This window comes from Electrona antarctica, assembly GCF_951216825.1.
Source record: "Electrona antarctica genome assembly, chromosome: 11".
Taxonomy (NCBI): Eukaryota; Metazoa; Chordata; class Actinopteri; order Myctophiformes; family Myctophidae; genus Electrona; species Electrona antarctica.
Window position 1 is genome coordinate 41,858,495 of NC_136792.1, and position 14,636 is coordinate 41,873,130.

A 14,636-nucleotide genomic window follows, 5' to 3' on the forward strand; every position below is an offset into this window, starting at 1 on the left:
CCACACTGTCAGTGCACCTGGCTTTGAAGTGATGCAAAAAAATTCATGCATGAAAACCAACAAACCGAGTGCTCCCACCAATCCAATCCAACTCTGACCGTTCTGACAGACCACTCTCTTGTGGGTGTCAGTGTGCTTATTTGCTTTTTTTATCCACAGTTCCCGGTCTGATGTGAAACCTCTACAAAAGTGTGTATATTATTTCCCACCATCTTTCCAACCACATTAACTGTGCCATCTAAGAAGAAGACTATTGCCAAAAAAGCACAACAAAATGCATTCACTTTTTAAAATTGGAAAGTTATGTACTGTAGTTGGAAATTATAAAGTAGAATTATTTTTAGCTGGCTAAATTGTGATGAAATCGGCACCCCAACAATGCTCTTACAGTGCAGGGTTTCATAAAATAATAAATGTCCAAGAAATAGAACCAGACTTGAGTTACAGGCTCTATAACTTCAACAAAATAGTATAACCTGTGTCAACACGGCCATGTGGTGAAAAAGGCACAGCAACGCCTCTCACATTCGTCAGGTAAGTCAATACGTTCAGCATGGGGCCCATGGTCCTGCACTGTAGGTTGGATCTACGGGCCTCCTACAGAGGTACCGACACAGATAACATCTTGACTGGGTCGGAACTGCAGCATCGCCATCGACCGCAAAGCACTACAGAGAGTCGCGTGGACAAGCCACAGCATCAGTGAATATCAATTGTGAGCATCTCTTCATCCACGCTATGGACGGTGTGTCAGAAAAGCAGATGCGATTCAAGATAATAACAACACACGTTATAGTGGGCCAAATTATATTTCTTTCAGTGCCAAAATTTCAAAAATTTCAAATGAAAAAAATAAATAAAAGATGGATGGATGGATGGATGGATGGATGAATCAATGAATGAATGAATGAATCACTGCTAAGCTGTCTAAATAACAAAGGGAATCTACCAACGTGCCTCAAGCCTGGAACGGCTAGTCCGGTGCATCACATACATTCAAGCCATTATTTAGGTGCTATTAGGCCAACAGCAAGAAATTACTTGTTTGTCTTTTTGTACTAGCACCTAAATAAAAGGCTTGAATTGTCCGTGCTGCTCCAGCGTCTTCTCCTTCCTCTGCAACTGTCTAAAATAATGACGATTAGGTGTTCACTGACTCTATGCCAGGTCAAATCTGGATGTGTCGTGGACAGTCTGGTCGTGGTCACACACCCTGAAGAAGGTTAATGAATACTTGAACATTGGTGTGTGTTCAAGTATCCCAGCCCACCGTATTAAAGGCCTGTTACATTTGTTTCTAATCTAGCTTGAGTGCCTGGACCTGGATTATAATTTATTCATGCCTTTTATTTTTGGGTTATAACTCTTCCTCTCTCCCTCTAGCAGTGGTCATGTCAGCTAGTGTGGTATAACCCGTCTGTCTCATTTGTCCTTGTGGAAATAGCGATCGTCAAACAAGACGAGGGTCTTTGATTGACCGTCTGCAAATAGTACAGCGTTTAATCTTAATGAAGGGCACGACAGGATTGAAAGGAATGCCTAAAGGCCTATTCATAGTTCATACTCCAGTTTTCTGTGATGAGGTGGTCACCTCATCACAGAAAACTGGAGTAGGCCTTAACTTTGATCAGCGGTGGAGGAGCTCTGATGCCGGGGCTGTGGATCAAGGGTTTCCATGGATTATGATCGTACAGTGCACACGCAGATCCGACACACCAAAGGTCCGAAGCACGGGGACATGCGATGCGATGCGAAAATGCGATGGTCCGACATGTAATCCTGCGCGCTACACTTCCTCTGCCAACTTGGAGGGGCAGCGGACTGACCTCATGCTTCCTTCTATGCATGTGTAGTCCAAGCTGCTTCTTTTCACCTTTTCCCCGGCCAGACATAGCGCGTGGAAGGAACACGTTATTCCGACCAGTTCCTTTCCCCTCCATCAGGCGCCCCGGCTCGTGATTTGATGTTTCACAATTATGTAATTATTTAAACATCTGATTTGGTCAGCTGTTCCACCTTGCCCTCATCTCCTCATCATTACACAACGGATAATAACCAGAACATTGCACTATACACATCCACCCATCCATCAGCCTCACATATGACCATAGAGATTTGGTGCTGATAAACACAGACTCAGTGATTCATTATCATTTTTACTAGCCATAATCATGTAGCCCTAGTGAGCAACCATTAAATCATTTAGACCCGAGTTAAAAACATTCACGTTGAAAGAATATATATTCAAAGATTTGTGCCACATTTTTACGATTTTTCAAAAATAGCAGACCTACAAGTTCATAGCGCGGCACTCGGTGCCGCGCTATGAGCTTGAAGATCTGCTATTTTTCAATAGCTAAAGTATATCATAATGCTTAAAACACCAAAAGGGGTTCCCGCCCAAAATGGGTTAAAAAGAGAGCGGTATAAATGTATAAATACAAAACAAAGTGAAAATAATCCCTTTCTCGTTGTCTGTGTGAATGGTTCAATTACCTCTGGTGCCATGGAAAAAGCATCCACTCAGAGGATTAAAGAGTCCCTTGTTGTCGAGCACAAAACTCTTATCTTGATATTATTTACTTTGTGTTTTTTCGCAAATGAATGCCCTACCTACACAAAAGCATAAAAAGTACAAGCTTGTAATCTCTCAAGAATAGATTCCCAGCTACGCTACTGAAGGGGCATTCACAACATGTATACATTGTTGTTAGTGGGAATGAAAACATAGGCCAAGCCTCCCCTGAGGACGGACCATAGGGCCAACCATAGGGTCTATTGGGTGTCTATTGTCCCCCAGACGCACATTCAAGGACACAAACAACAGAGGGCGAGCTCGCTCATTTGAGCTTGAGATCTGCTACTTTTGCTATTTTAGATTTGGACTATTCAGGCCTATTCATACTTTTAGGTGATAAGGTGACCACCTTAAAAACAGAGAGATGTGTTTGGGTGAGCGGTGAGTCGTTTACCGCCGCGGCGTGACGTCATGTTGTAGTCTTCGGTTGTGGTTAACTTATCACCTAAAACTGGAGGAGTATGAATAGGCCTTTACAGTTTGGGACATATGAGGTTTCCTTTCCACCCGAGATGATTATTATGCCTAGCTCCTCCTAAATTGTATACTTTTTTTTCACAGACAGAAATTGCATCCTTGATGAGAGAGACAGACAGAGAAACAGAGAGGAAGGAACAAGGAACAATCTTACTCTAAAACGTTTCATTTGAGTCCTGCCTGATTCGATCTGCCCCCTTCCGGGCAATATTTTATTCCAATGACTATAATCAGATGAAAGGGATCATTGCATTTTTTTAAATACTATTTTATTCTATAGTATGTGGTGTCACTGAGCAGTATGGGTGGGAGGGTTGAGGGTTTTCTTTCTCTTTTTTGTCCTTGTATTTCTTCTTTCATTTTTTGTTTTCTATAAAAGAAAAATGTAATTCATATCACAATGTTTAATCTACAACAATTTATAATCTGTTCTCAATAAAAACCTATTTGACAAAAAGAAAGGGATCATTGGGCAGTTTGGCGATGCAGTCCACTTGTCACAGGTCTACGTTTCACAGGTCTACAGTCTTGATTTTATTTGACAATAAAAAACAAAACAAAAAAGAACCCTTCAAAATCATTGAGGATGACGCACGCATGTGCACGCACACATACACACACAGCACCTACTCTTCTGAACCTCCACAGTCCTTGGCAGGGCACAAAATACATGATAATGGCATGTCAGTCAGTTTCACTGCTCAAGCAGCCGTTTTTTGTCATTCTAACCACATGAACCCATGTCCCAATTCTGGGCATATCATAATAGGCAAAGATAGTCGAACATTTCAGGACCCCATGAAGACTAGAGGCTCAGTCATGTGTCTCTAATGGGGATCCTTCAATAAACATAAACATAAACAAACATTTGGTGAACATAGATGAACTTCACTGAGTTAGCAGAAAAGCTGGGGGGTGGGCAGTGTCTGCAGAGGAGACATGTAGATTCCTGGTCAACAGGTACAGTCCATGAGCTTCCTGGGTCAGTAAGCCAAGAAAGCATTTCTGCTGCTATTTTAGAAGCCTTTGTGCGTGAGCGTGAGGTAAAGACTGTCTAAATGGAAACACTTTCAATTATTACTGAGACGCCAGATCAGCTTACTTCGGAGTGACGTGGTCTGTCTTTTCACAAGGCACATCACACACACAGAGACAACGGCGAAAGGAACAAAGACAAGCGGGCGTGCTGGACCGTCTGTCACAACTCCCCGGGATGAGAAATGATCAGTTCCCTATTCAGAGCCGCTGGTTTATGAAGGATTCTGTGTTCTCACACTTCAGTGATTGGCTCCGGTCAAGTTACGTGCAGCCGATGATACATGCCCTTGATTGGTTACGCAGATTATGCGATCATTAAAGATGCAGTTGTGTGACATCATGAGCTTGCCTATCGGTTAAAGGGATAGGATAGTTCACCCCAAAATATATTTTTTTCCATCGATTAATTCATGGATATTCCTAAACCAATAATTTGATGACCAGCAGTGGTTCCCGATGGAGACACAAAGTAGACTCTTTGTGTACTGTAGTGTACACACTGGGTGGCATTTTCTAAAAATAGGTGATCTACAAACTCAGCCTGCGTTGCATTGTGACGCCATTTACATTTTTCACCATTTAAAGATTAATCGTAATCGAGGCAAAAGTTTGAAATAATGGAGGTAATGATTTGATGTCTTATCGTCCAGCCCTACTAAGAACACTATAGCTGCCCATGCCTTTGTCTTGTCTCTCTCCTTAACCAAATCAGTAATATGATCCTTTGAGGACCATAGCAAAAATAGCAGGGAAACTATGAACACCAATCCATTCCTTACTCTTCAGCATAACTTATTTGTGATGTTGGTGACGGCACTGGTTCCCAAACTGTGGGTCACGGAACAAATTTGTATGGGTCACGACTCGAGTAAAAATTCCATTTTCTACATTTAAAAAAATATATATTATTTTGAAATACAATTTTTTAAAATACTTTTATACATTTTAATCATGAATAAAAATGATAATAATTCGTCGTGAAAATAGCTGATCTAAAAGATTGTAACGTGGCGCGAAGCGACGCATTGTGTGCTTATAGATCTGCTGTTTTCACTATTTATAGTTTTCACTAGCAAACATCTAATCTCTCTTTTGGGTCTCAACCTGAAAAGTTTGGGAACCGCTGGCCTATAGGATACGCTACAGTTAAATTAAAGGGCCACAACATTGTTGTCCCCCAGTCTATTCACAAGTATAACATTTTCTGGGTTTGGCCAACTATGGCCATATAATGTATAGCCAATTTCATACGATAACTTAGACCAATCAGTTCAACGATGACAAAAATACATATTTATAAAAAGGTAATAACATAATTAAAATATAACAATGAATTACAATTAAGTGAGGTACAATAAAAACACTTCAAATTTTTGTTTAGTCTGCTTGAGGATGCTGTGCAGACGACAATACTTCAAGTGGTATAGAACAGGGGTTCTCAACCTTTTTGGCTGGGGACCCCCGGAAATGCTTTGGCCATGTATCGCGACCCCTGCCCTGCCCCCCTCCCCACCACCAATACAAACTGACTGCAAAAATAACCTTAATAATACAAATATATCATGAATGACTACTGAAACCAGATATAATCATTACGTTTATGCATGCAACAAGTATTATGTAAGCTCTTAATTTCCATTTTTTTCCCCAGGCATTTAGTTGCAAAAGAAAAGAAAAGAAAATCTTTTTTGGAAAATAATTTGGGGACCCCCCCAAAATAATGTGGCGACCCCCTAAGGGATCGCGACCCACGGGTTGAGAACCCCTGGTATAGAATTCCATAAAGCGGGGGCATAGTGGCTGAAAGCACCATAAGCTGATTTGGAGTTTAGACCTTTATCTGATTATATCATTGATCTGGTCAGTGCATATGGACTGAGCACGTCTTAAACATAGGTATCTGATTATATCATTGATCTGGTCGGTGCATATGGACTGAGCACCTCTTAAACATAGGAAGGAGTTCAGCCATTGATAGATTTAAAAACAATAAGAAGCACTTTAAAATCAATTTTGTTTCACTTTCAGCCATTGAAGAGCAGTTCAAATAGGAGTGGCCAATAATGGCTTTATTTTTAGACTTCACTTTGTTTAAATTTTGATAAAAGATTATTAAAACGTGATCAGACGTGAGGATACTGAATAATGAAGTCAATCAAAATTGCTCGGTTTATAAATCCTAGACATTTGAGTTTAATTAATTTTTCATTAATGTTTTCCCCACCCCAGGTACTATTTCCGGCTAGGTTTTTCAAATCAATCAGTGCTTTAATGCTGTATGTATTATTTAAAACGCAATGAGAACATAATTTTAGGCAAATAATTACCGCACAATTATGTTTAGTGTGTTAGATTACCAATCAAGTTTCGCAAATCCCTGCAAGTTTCATAATTAAATAAAGTGAATGCTTTCTTGAATATCAAACAAAACAGATCCTACTGTATGCTTTGTAAAGTAGTAATGTCAAGTCAATGGGCTAAACATGGCATGCCGCCAGTATGGTCATTTGATTCCGAGACGCAGAATTTTCTGAGTAGGCATTTTTTCTGAATGGATGAATGAATGAATGAATGAATGAATGAATGAATGAATGAATGAATGATTGATTGATTGATTGATTGATTGAATGAATAATCTTGCATAATACATTGATAACTGTTGCACCACTAAATGCAAATAAACTCTGGAATTGTGTTACTCCTATTGCTAAGGCTTAGAGTGGAATTAGCTAAAAAGAAGGGTTACAAGACTTTGTTTGTGCCAACTGCTGTTTGGACATTTTTAAATAAGAAAATGTTTAAATAGTTCCACCGCCAAATCCCCACAGCCCATGATGACTGTTGCAGTGGTATGTGAATGCATTTTATATTGTATTTTAATACATTTGTGAATTTTATTTAATGTTTTTATTGTCGTAAACTGACTGCCGGTGTGCCAAAGACAAATGTCCATTTTATGTAAATTGAATGGATAATAAAGTTTTCTTATCTTATCTAATAGCTAATTAACTGTAGTTACAATTCACATATCTATATCTATATATATATATATATATATATATATCACACACACATGAAGTGCTGCTCCATTCCGAGTGTAATTCAGCAACGTCAACTGATCTTTTTCAGCACACAATACAGTATGCGACCCTGAAAGGTTAAAATGTTGCTGTGTTAACTACTAACAAAAGATGAACCCTGTGTTTTTGTGTATCTTCAAAATAAAGCAGCGACAGTGACAGTACATCTGACATGATGATTGTGCAGAGGGAGGGCTACAAGACAAGCTCTGTCCGCCCCCGCCCCCGCAACCAAAACAAAGACCCAGAGCATGGTGAACAGAGAACCCTGACTCAGCATGGGCCTATCAGCTGGCCTGAAAGACAACCAGGCACAACAGGAAACAGAGCACAGCGGTGTCCAATTGTCCTGCCAACAAAGACACACAAAAAAACTGCTTTGCACTGCTTTGACACGAGGCCCAGCTAGTCCTGTCATGATAGTGACATTTTTTAATTAAATGTCACACGAATAATTGCGATCGACGGTTCGGTTGAATCGGTGTGGAGGGAGGTGTGGGGGGATGGGATGGGAGCTTTTAGGTAGGACTCTAGTGGCAGCGGTGGCCGAACGGATAGCGGAGCGGTCTTGATACCGGAAGGTCGCCAGTTCGAATCAGCGGTCCGACGCGTTAAAATTACCACCGCTGAAGTGCCCTTGAACAAGGCATTGAACCACTACGATGAAATGTGTTCTATGAGCAGGGCCTGGCTGGAAACAAGTTCTTGAGCTTAGCCCAGATACCCTGGGTAAATATAGTAATCATTTCATTTCATTTCATTTCTTTGCCAAATGCCGGACAGGTGCATTTTTCTAGTTATATGCAAAAGGTAATCGGTCGAATAATCTCTAAGAGGATAACTGATAGTCTGATATACTGTTAGGTGCATTTGGGGCACTCGCTGGCCTAGCGGTCCAAGCGCATGCCACATATAGGCTCTGGGCTGACAGCGCGGTGCATGTTCGAGTCCCGTTCATGACAACCTTTGCTGCATGTCTCCCCCCCGTCTCTTTCTCCCTTTCCTGTCTATCTTCACTTGTAACTATCAATAAAGGCAGAAATGCCAAAAAAAAATCTTTAAAAAAAAATCACACCCGTGTGAACTGAGTGGTGCAACTCCCCCCCCCCTCTCTCTCTCTCGCTCTCATTAGCAGCCAACAGTGCAGCACTATTTCTCTCTCTCTGTTTCTGGCACGACAGCGCCCCTACTGGTACTCATGAGTCACACATGAGTCACACACAAACATAGGTTAACACGAGTCACATAGGTGTCACATAGGTGAACACGGACATTGCTGTTCCTTGGAGTGGTTGCACCACTCAAAAACAGAGCATGTAATGTGTGTGTGTGAGTGTGTGAGTGTGTGTGTGTGTGTGTGTGTGTGTGTGTGTGTGTGTGTGTGTGTGTGTGTGTGTGTGTGTGTGTGTGTGTGTGTGTGTGTGTGTGTGTGTGTGAGTGTGTGTGTGTGTGTGTGTGTGTGTGTGTGTGTGTGTGTGTGTGTGTGTGTGTGTGTGTGTGTGTGTGTGTGTGTGTGTGTGTGTGTGTGTGTGTGCGCCTGTGTCCATGTGTAGCCTGGTCCAAACATTTCAGGAAGGCTGCTTATACATTCTCTTCCTGAGCACAGAGAGGAGGTGAGGCGGAAGGTGGGGTGAGAACAACCAGCTCATCCTGAGCCAAATGCGATTCTCTTTCCAACACGCTGTGCTCAGCTTCATCACACCTATTATTAGTAAACAGGCATTTGCATATAATAAAGACAGGAGTCGCGCAACATGCTGGGTAGTGATGCGTGTCTAGCAACATGCCCTGGAGACAGGAGGGGGGTTGAATGTCACAGTCCGTGGTCCAACAACGTGGCATTATTTGATATAGAGAGCCACATAATCCACTTAAAGCTGCTATAAGCAATAATATGTCCAAATTTTAATGACGTTGTTTTTTATTTATGTTTTGGTATTCAGACAGCCAGCAATGAGTAAAACGCTCCCCAAAAAAGTCTCTGTGACACATCTAGGGGCCACAATCTGCATTCAAAGATGTTCCTAGAAGCTTTGTCATTGGTCGAAAAAAAAAACGGTCGCAATGACTATCCAATCAGGAAGCAGACAGGCAAATCAACCAATGACAAAGCTTCTAGGAAAATCTTTGAATGCAGATTGCGGCCCCTAGATGTGTCACGGAGACTAAATTTTCTTGGGGAGCGTTCTACCCATTGCTGGCTGTCTAAATACCAAAAAATAAAAGAAAAAAAGGTCATTAAAATTTTGACATATTATTGCTTTAAGCCGCTTTAATCGTGACTGACTAATAACCCCCGCTGGCAGACCAGCATCATTCCAAAAGCCACGAGACAAACTAAATTAAAAAACAAAAGACCCCCCACCCACAGGAGTTGACAAACAACTGGAACTGAAAGGATATTACAATAACGTTTCATTCACCTCACTGCTAAAAGCTCAAGGTTATCTGGTATGTTGCTGTACATAAGCCTGCAAGGATAATTGTTCTTTATACATTAATGTTGAAGGATAGAAGTCAGTCTAGGCCAGGGCATCTTGGAGACAAGAGGCACTCTGATGCAGGGGTTCTCAACGTTTTTGGCCGGGGACCCCCGAAAATGCTTTGGCAACGTCTCGGGACCCCCGCCCCGCCCCCTCCCGACCCCCAATATAAATTGACTGCTACAATAACCTTAAACCATTTTGGGCGGGAACCCCTTTTGGTGTTTTAAGCCTTGTTATAATTTAGCTATTTAAAAATAGCAGATCTACAAGCTCATCAGGTCAGGTTGTGACCTACGAGCTTGTAGGTCTGCTATTTTTGAAAAATCGTGAAAAAAGAATTAAAAAAATATATATATATATTTTTTTAAATAATTTGGGGACCCCCTAAAATAATTTGGCGACCCCCCGAGGGGTCGCGACCCACGGGTTGAGAACCCCTGCTCTGATGGAGCAAATGGCATACAGGTGAGCCACCAGCATGTGTGCTGGGTAACAGTTATGTGAAAGATGTCCACGCCTGTCCACTCCCACGAAAAGCGTCTTGTTCATCTATGCACATATAGAGCAGGGATTCTTTTGAACAAAAAGCCTCAAATCATGAACGCAGCGTGCAATTTACGTGAAATACTAGGCTGAGGAATATATCCCACCCTTTTCACATTGGCCTGTTATATAGCGCCACCAACAAGTGGATTTTTGCAAAACACATTTTTGGAACAAAATGTCTCAAATAATAAGGTCCTTTCTCGGCCCCACCTCTCTCCCTGTGTTTTAGGATCCAAGATGGCCGCAGCACCAGTAGGGGGTGGGGCAGAGGTGAGCGGGCGGGGTTGACATATGACCTTACTGGGCTGCATTCAAGACACTTGCCTTGTGTCTGACACCTGACTTGTGTCTGAACACAGCTTTGATGGATGTGTTCTGCCACCCTCCCCCCATCAAACAAAATGTTTGGTCAAACCATATGGGGTTCCATTGGAAATGCATTGGAGTGGCCATTAAACACAGACACAAGACAAACGCAAGACAGGTGTCTTGAATTTGTGAACGCAGCCCAGAAAGGACACCCCCTCCTGGTGCTGCGGCAATCTTGGATCCTAAAACACAGGGAGAGAGGTGGGGCCATAGAGTATATAAAAGGATAGAGACTGAACTGTCGCGAAGCTCCGCCCCCCCAGCTATTCATGTCAGTGGAAGTTGCTCAGTGGCGTTTTGAAGCACCCGGAAGACTGCCGGAAGTACCGTCTCAGAACGTCTACTTCCGCATTTGACCACCAAATTTTGGTGGTCAAATGCGGAAGTGCAACCATGTTAACACATTGAGAGCCCACGCTTAACTGCCCAAAATCACTTTCACCTAGAAAATCCATTCACATTTTTTATAATTCAGCTGACTGTGGAGACACATTTTACTTTGAAATGTTTTATAGTTTCTGAGTTATTTAATTTAAACGCCAAATGCATTCTCAATGGCGAAAAAAACAAACTTTGGCACCACGTGTTAAAATTTAAAAAAAAAAAGTGTTTTGATTTTTCTGATTTTTTTTAATAAAATAAATAAAATAAATAAATATATATATTTTTTTTTAAAGACGTCCACAGACGTCTTGGGCTATGCACGTGCGGTAATACCCAGGACGTCCACAGACATTTTGGGCACAAAATGTGTTAAAGCCCAGCTGCACGGGGTTTCCCGGTCATGAATCCACGGGTCCGCCTGTAGTCCCTCCTCCTACCACTAGGGCCCAGAGCTTCAACGTTGAATAGCCTCACTGGCCCCTTGGGTGGGGCCGAGAAAGGCCCTTTGCCATCCAAGGCGTAAGAAGAAATGGCACCCTTTTCACATTGGCCTATTATAGCGCCACCAGGAGGCCACAACCTGACCTGGCCTGGCGGAGACCTGTGGACCGAGGGGCACTTTATCTAGTTTGTTTGTTTCTTCTTCTTTTTTAATCTGTGGGAATCTGATCTATGGTGTAAAATCCTCAGAGTCCTCACACTCTGAGAGTGTACACATGGAATTAACCACTGCACATAGACCTGCAGTATCCATAACCACTGCACATAGACCTGCAGTATCCATAACCACTGCACATAGACCTGCAGTATCCATAGATTACAGAATAACCACTACACATAGACCTGCAGTATCCATAACCACTGCACATAGACCTGCAGTATCCATATATTACAGAATAACCACTACATAGACCTGCAGTATCCATATATTACAGAATAACCACTACACATAGACCTGCAGTATCCATATATTACAGAATAACCACTACACATAGACCTGCAGTATCCATATATTACAGAATAACCACTACACATAGACCTGCAGTATCCATATATTACAGAATAACCACTACACATAGACCTGCAGTATCCATATATTACAGAATAACCACTACACATAGACCTGCAGTATCCATATATTACAGAATAACCACTACACATAGACCTGCAGTATCCATATATTACAGAATAACCACTACACATAGACCTGCAGTATCCATATATTAACCACTACACATAGACCTGCAGTATCCATATATTACAGACACATAAGGGTCCGTTCTACCCACCAGTCATTTAGCTGGGGACCTTCTGCAACCCCTCAAGGACCCCTGGGGGTCCCCAGACCGTGTTGAAAACATGTTGCAGAGAGCAATAACAGCAGCCACTAACTACCCACCCTTGGATTGATGGTTTATAATCTCTTTATGTGCAGTGTGCTGAATAAAGGGGAAGGAGTCTCATTACACCATCGTCATTATCTGCAAATGTTGGCAAGCACGTAAATACAAAGCCTTAGAACACCCACAATAAGCACGACATTTGAAACCCTTTTTACCCTATTTACTAAAAGCAAAAGTCATAATTTCATCATATGCATAGTTGCAGACCCAATTGAATACATGGAAATGGGTACATGTGAGTTGTATGAAGAATTGGTACACAATAAACTTGTGTACGTAGGCTTATTTATTCTAGGACATCAGAAGCAACTAAAACAATCACACCCGTGTGAACTGAGTGGTGTAAGGTCTTATATAGACTGATCAGCACTGGTCTGACGTAATGTCTGACGTAATGAAATCACACCCGTGTGAACTGGGTGACCATAGCAACCATGCTCATTTTTCATGCACAGACAGACAGACAGACAGACTAACAAAGCCAGTTGTAGGAGTGGTTTACACCACTCAAAAATACATGGGCCCTTGTAATGTATTTTAGAAATGTGGACTCAAATAAAGAAATTGAAGTGTGTGTGTGTGTCTCTGTCTGTCTGTCTGTCTGTCTGTCTGTCTGTCTGTCTGTCTGTGTGTGTGTGTGTGTGTGTGTGTGTGTGTGTGCGTGCGTGCGTATGCACGCACGCACACGTCCGTCCGTCCATCTAATAGTGGAAATGATGTTTGATGGCTTGCAGTAAGTGGCAAGACATGACGTGACCTGCCACTTTACAGCAAGCCATCAAACATCATTTCCAGACGTGCATTTCCATTGTTGTTTCATGCAAGCAATGACAATAAAGATCTATCTATCTATCCATTGCGCACGCAGTCACACATGCTCACCTTGGTAGTGTCTTCGTGGGAGCGCTGGTACCGTTTCCAGCGGCAACCGTAGATCCCAGTGATACATGACAGACACAGCTGACGCTCGTAGACCTGCAGGGGTTGGTGCTTCACCATGCTACTGTCACTCAGTCCTGGCCGCGCCCCCAGACCTCTAACATCCCACTGACAGCACAGGGACCCTGGAAGGAAAACAATGGAAACACAAGAGCAATTATAGCATTGATGTCACATTGTCAATGGACCCTGTAGAGCAGGGCGTCCATTCTTGGGTCAGGGCCCACTGGTGGGCCATGATGAGTGCATTGCAAGTGGGTCCCCAAATAATTGGCAAAACAACATAAAAACATGAATGTGAAACCTTGAACATTTTGTTTTCGTTGTTATACCGATAAAATAGAACTTAAAATATACTATGTGTCACACTTTGCTCAGTGCGAGGTAGTATGGGGACAAAAAGGCATTAGATTCAAGACTCAAAAATGTTCAAAATTACCCAAGATAGCAAGTCAGAGTCTTTGTTAGCAAAATCACCAAAAGAAAAAGTGTCCAAATAAATGGTGCAAAAATGGTGTTTTAACAAAACACAGCAAAACTATATACATGGCTGAATAGGTTGGCCCTCCTGGTCTGCAGCCCTACATCGACTGATCCACAGTGGCAGGTCCCCCTTCTCATATATAGGCTAGGCCCCTCCCACTGGACCATACCAACCCCTAATTGATTCCACAATTATAACAGCCCCATGTCCAGAGACAATACATTTCATATACACACATTTTTAAAGTGTTACATAATATTCCACACATTATATACACAATGATAAACTCTAAACAAACCCTCATACTGTTGGTATGTTCCCCACACCCCACAGCTGATAGTTGCTCCCTGCAATGGAGTCAACCAATTATCAATCAACTTGAATCAAGCATCAATTAATAATATATATATATAAAGTTCAATTCAGTGTCAGTGGCACAGTGAACTATGTTTGGCCCGGACGGTTAGCTCAACCGTCTGGGCACCTGGGCTGCTGAGCCAGCCTGACGGCGTGCCGCGGGTTCGACTCCCGATCCCAACGGCCTTTGCCGCATGTCTTCCCCCCCATCTCTCTCCCCATTTCCTGTCAGTCTACTTTCAACCTATCAATAAAGGCAGAAAAGGCCAATGTTAGTGTCACTGGTCCAAGCTAGATTGATCATTAAAATAACTGAAAATTCAACCGGCTCTCAGGTGTGCCACCAACACTTTTTTTCCAACCTAGATTTTCAAGTGGGCCCTAGAAGGAAAGCTATACATAATTAGTTAACTGTGGTCTGCATTGCTCAGATGTGCTAAATTCCCTGTTGTTATTTCCACATGCTGGAAATAGTTTACTGTACATTATGAAGGA

At 42.2% G+C, this 14,636-nt stretch overlaps 1 protein-coding gene across 7 annotated transcripts in view; it reads right to left on the reverse strand.

Moving 5' to 3' along the window:
• gdpd5b (glycerophosphodiester phosphodiesterase domain containing 5b) overlaps positions 1–14,636 on the reverse strand; it is a 120,158-nt gene that overhangs the window by 72,155 nt on the left and 33,367 nt on the right. For all 7 annotated transcript variants that reach the window (XM_079513987.1, XM_079513985.1, XM_079513983.1 and 4 more), the window contains exon 2: positions 13,244–13,425. In XM_079513987.1, the coding sequence (XP_079370113.1) occupies positions 13,244–13,360 (117 nt within the window). In that variant the 5' untranslated portion in view covers positions 13,361–13,425. The remainder of the gene's footprint in view (positions 1–13,243; positions 13,426–14,636) is intronic.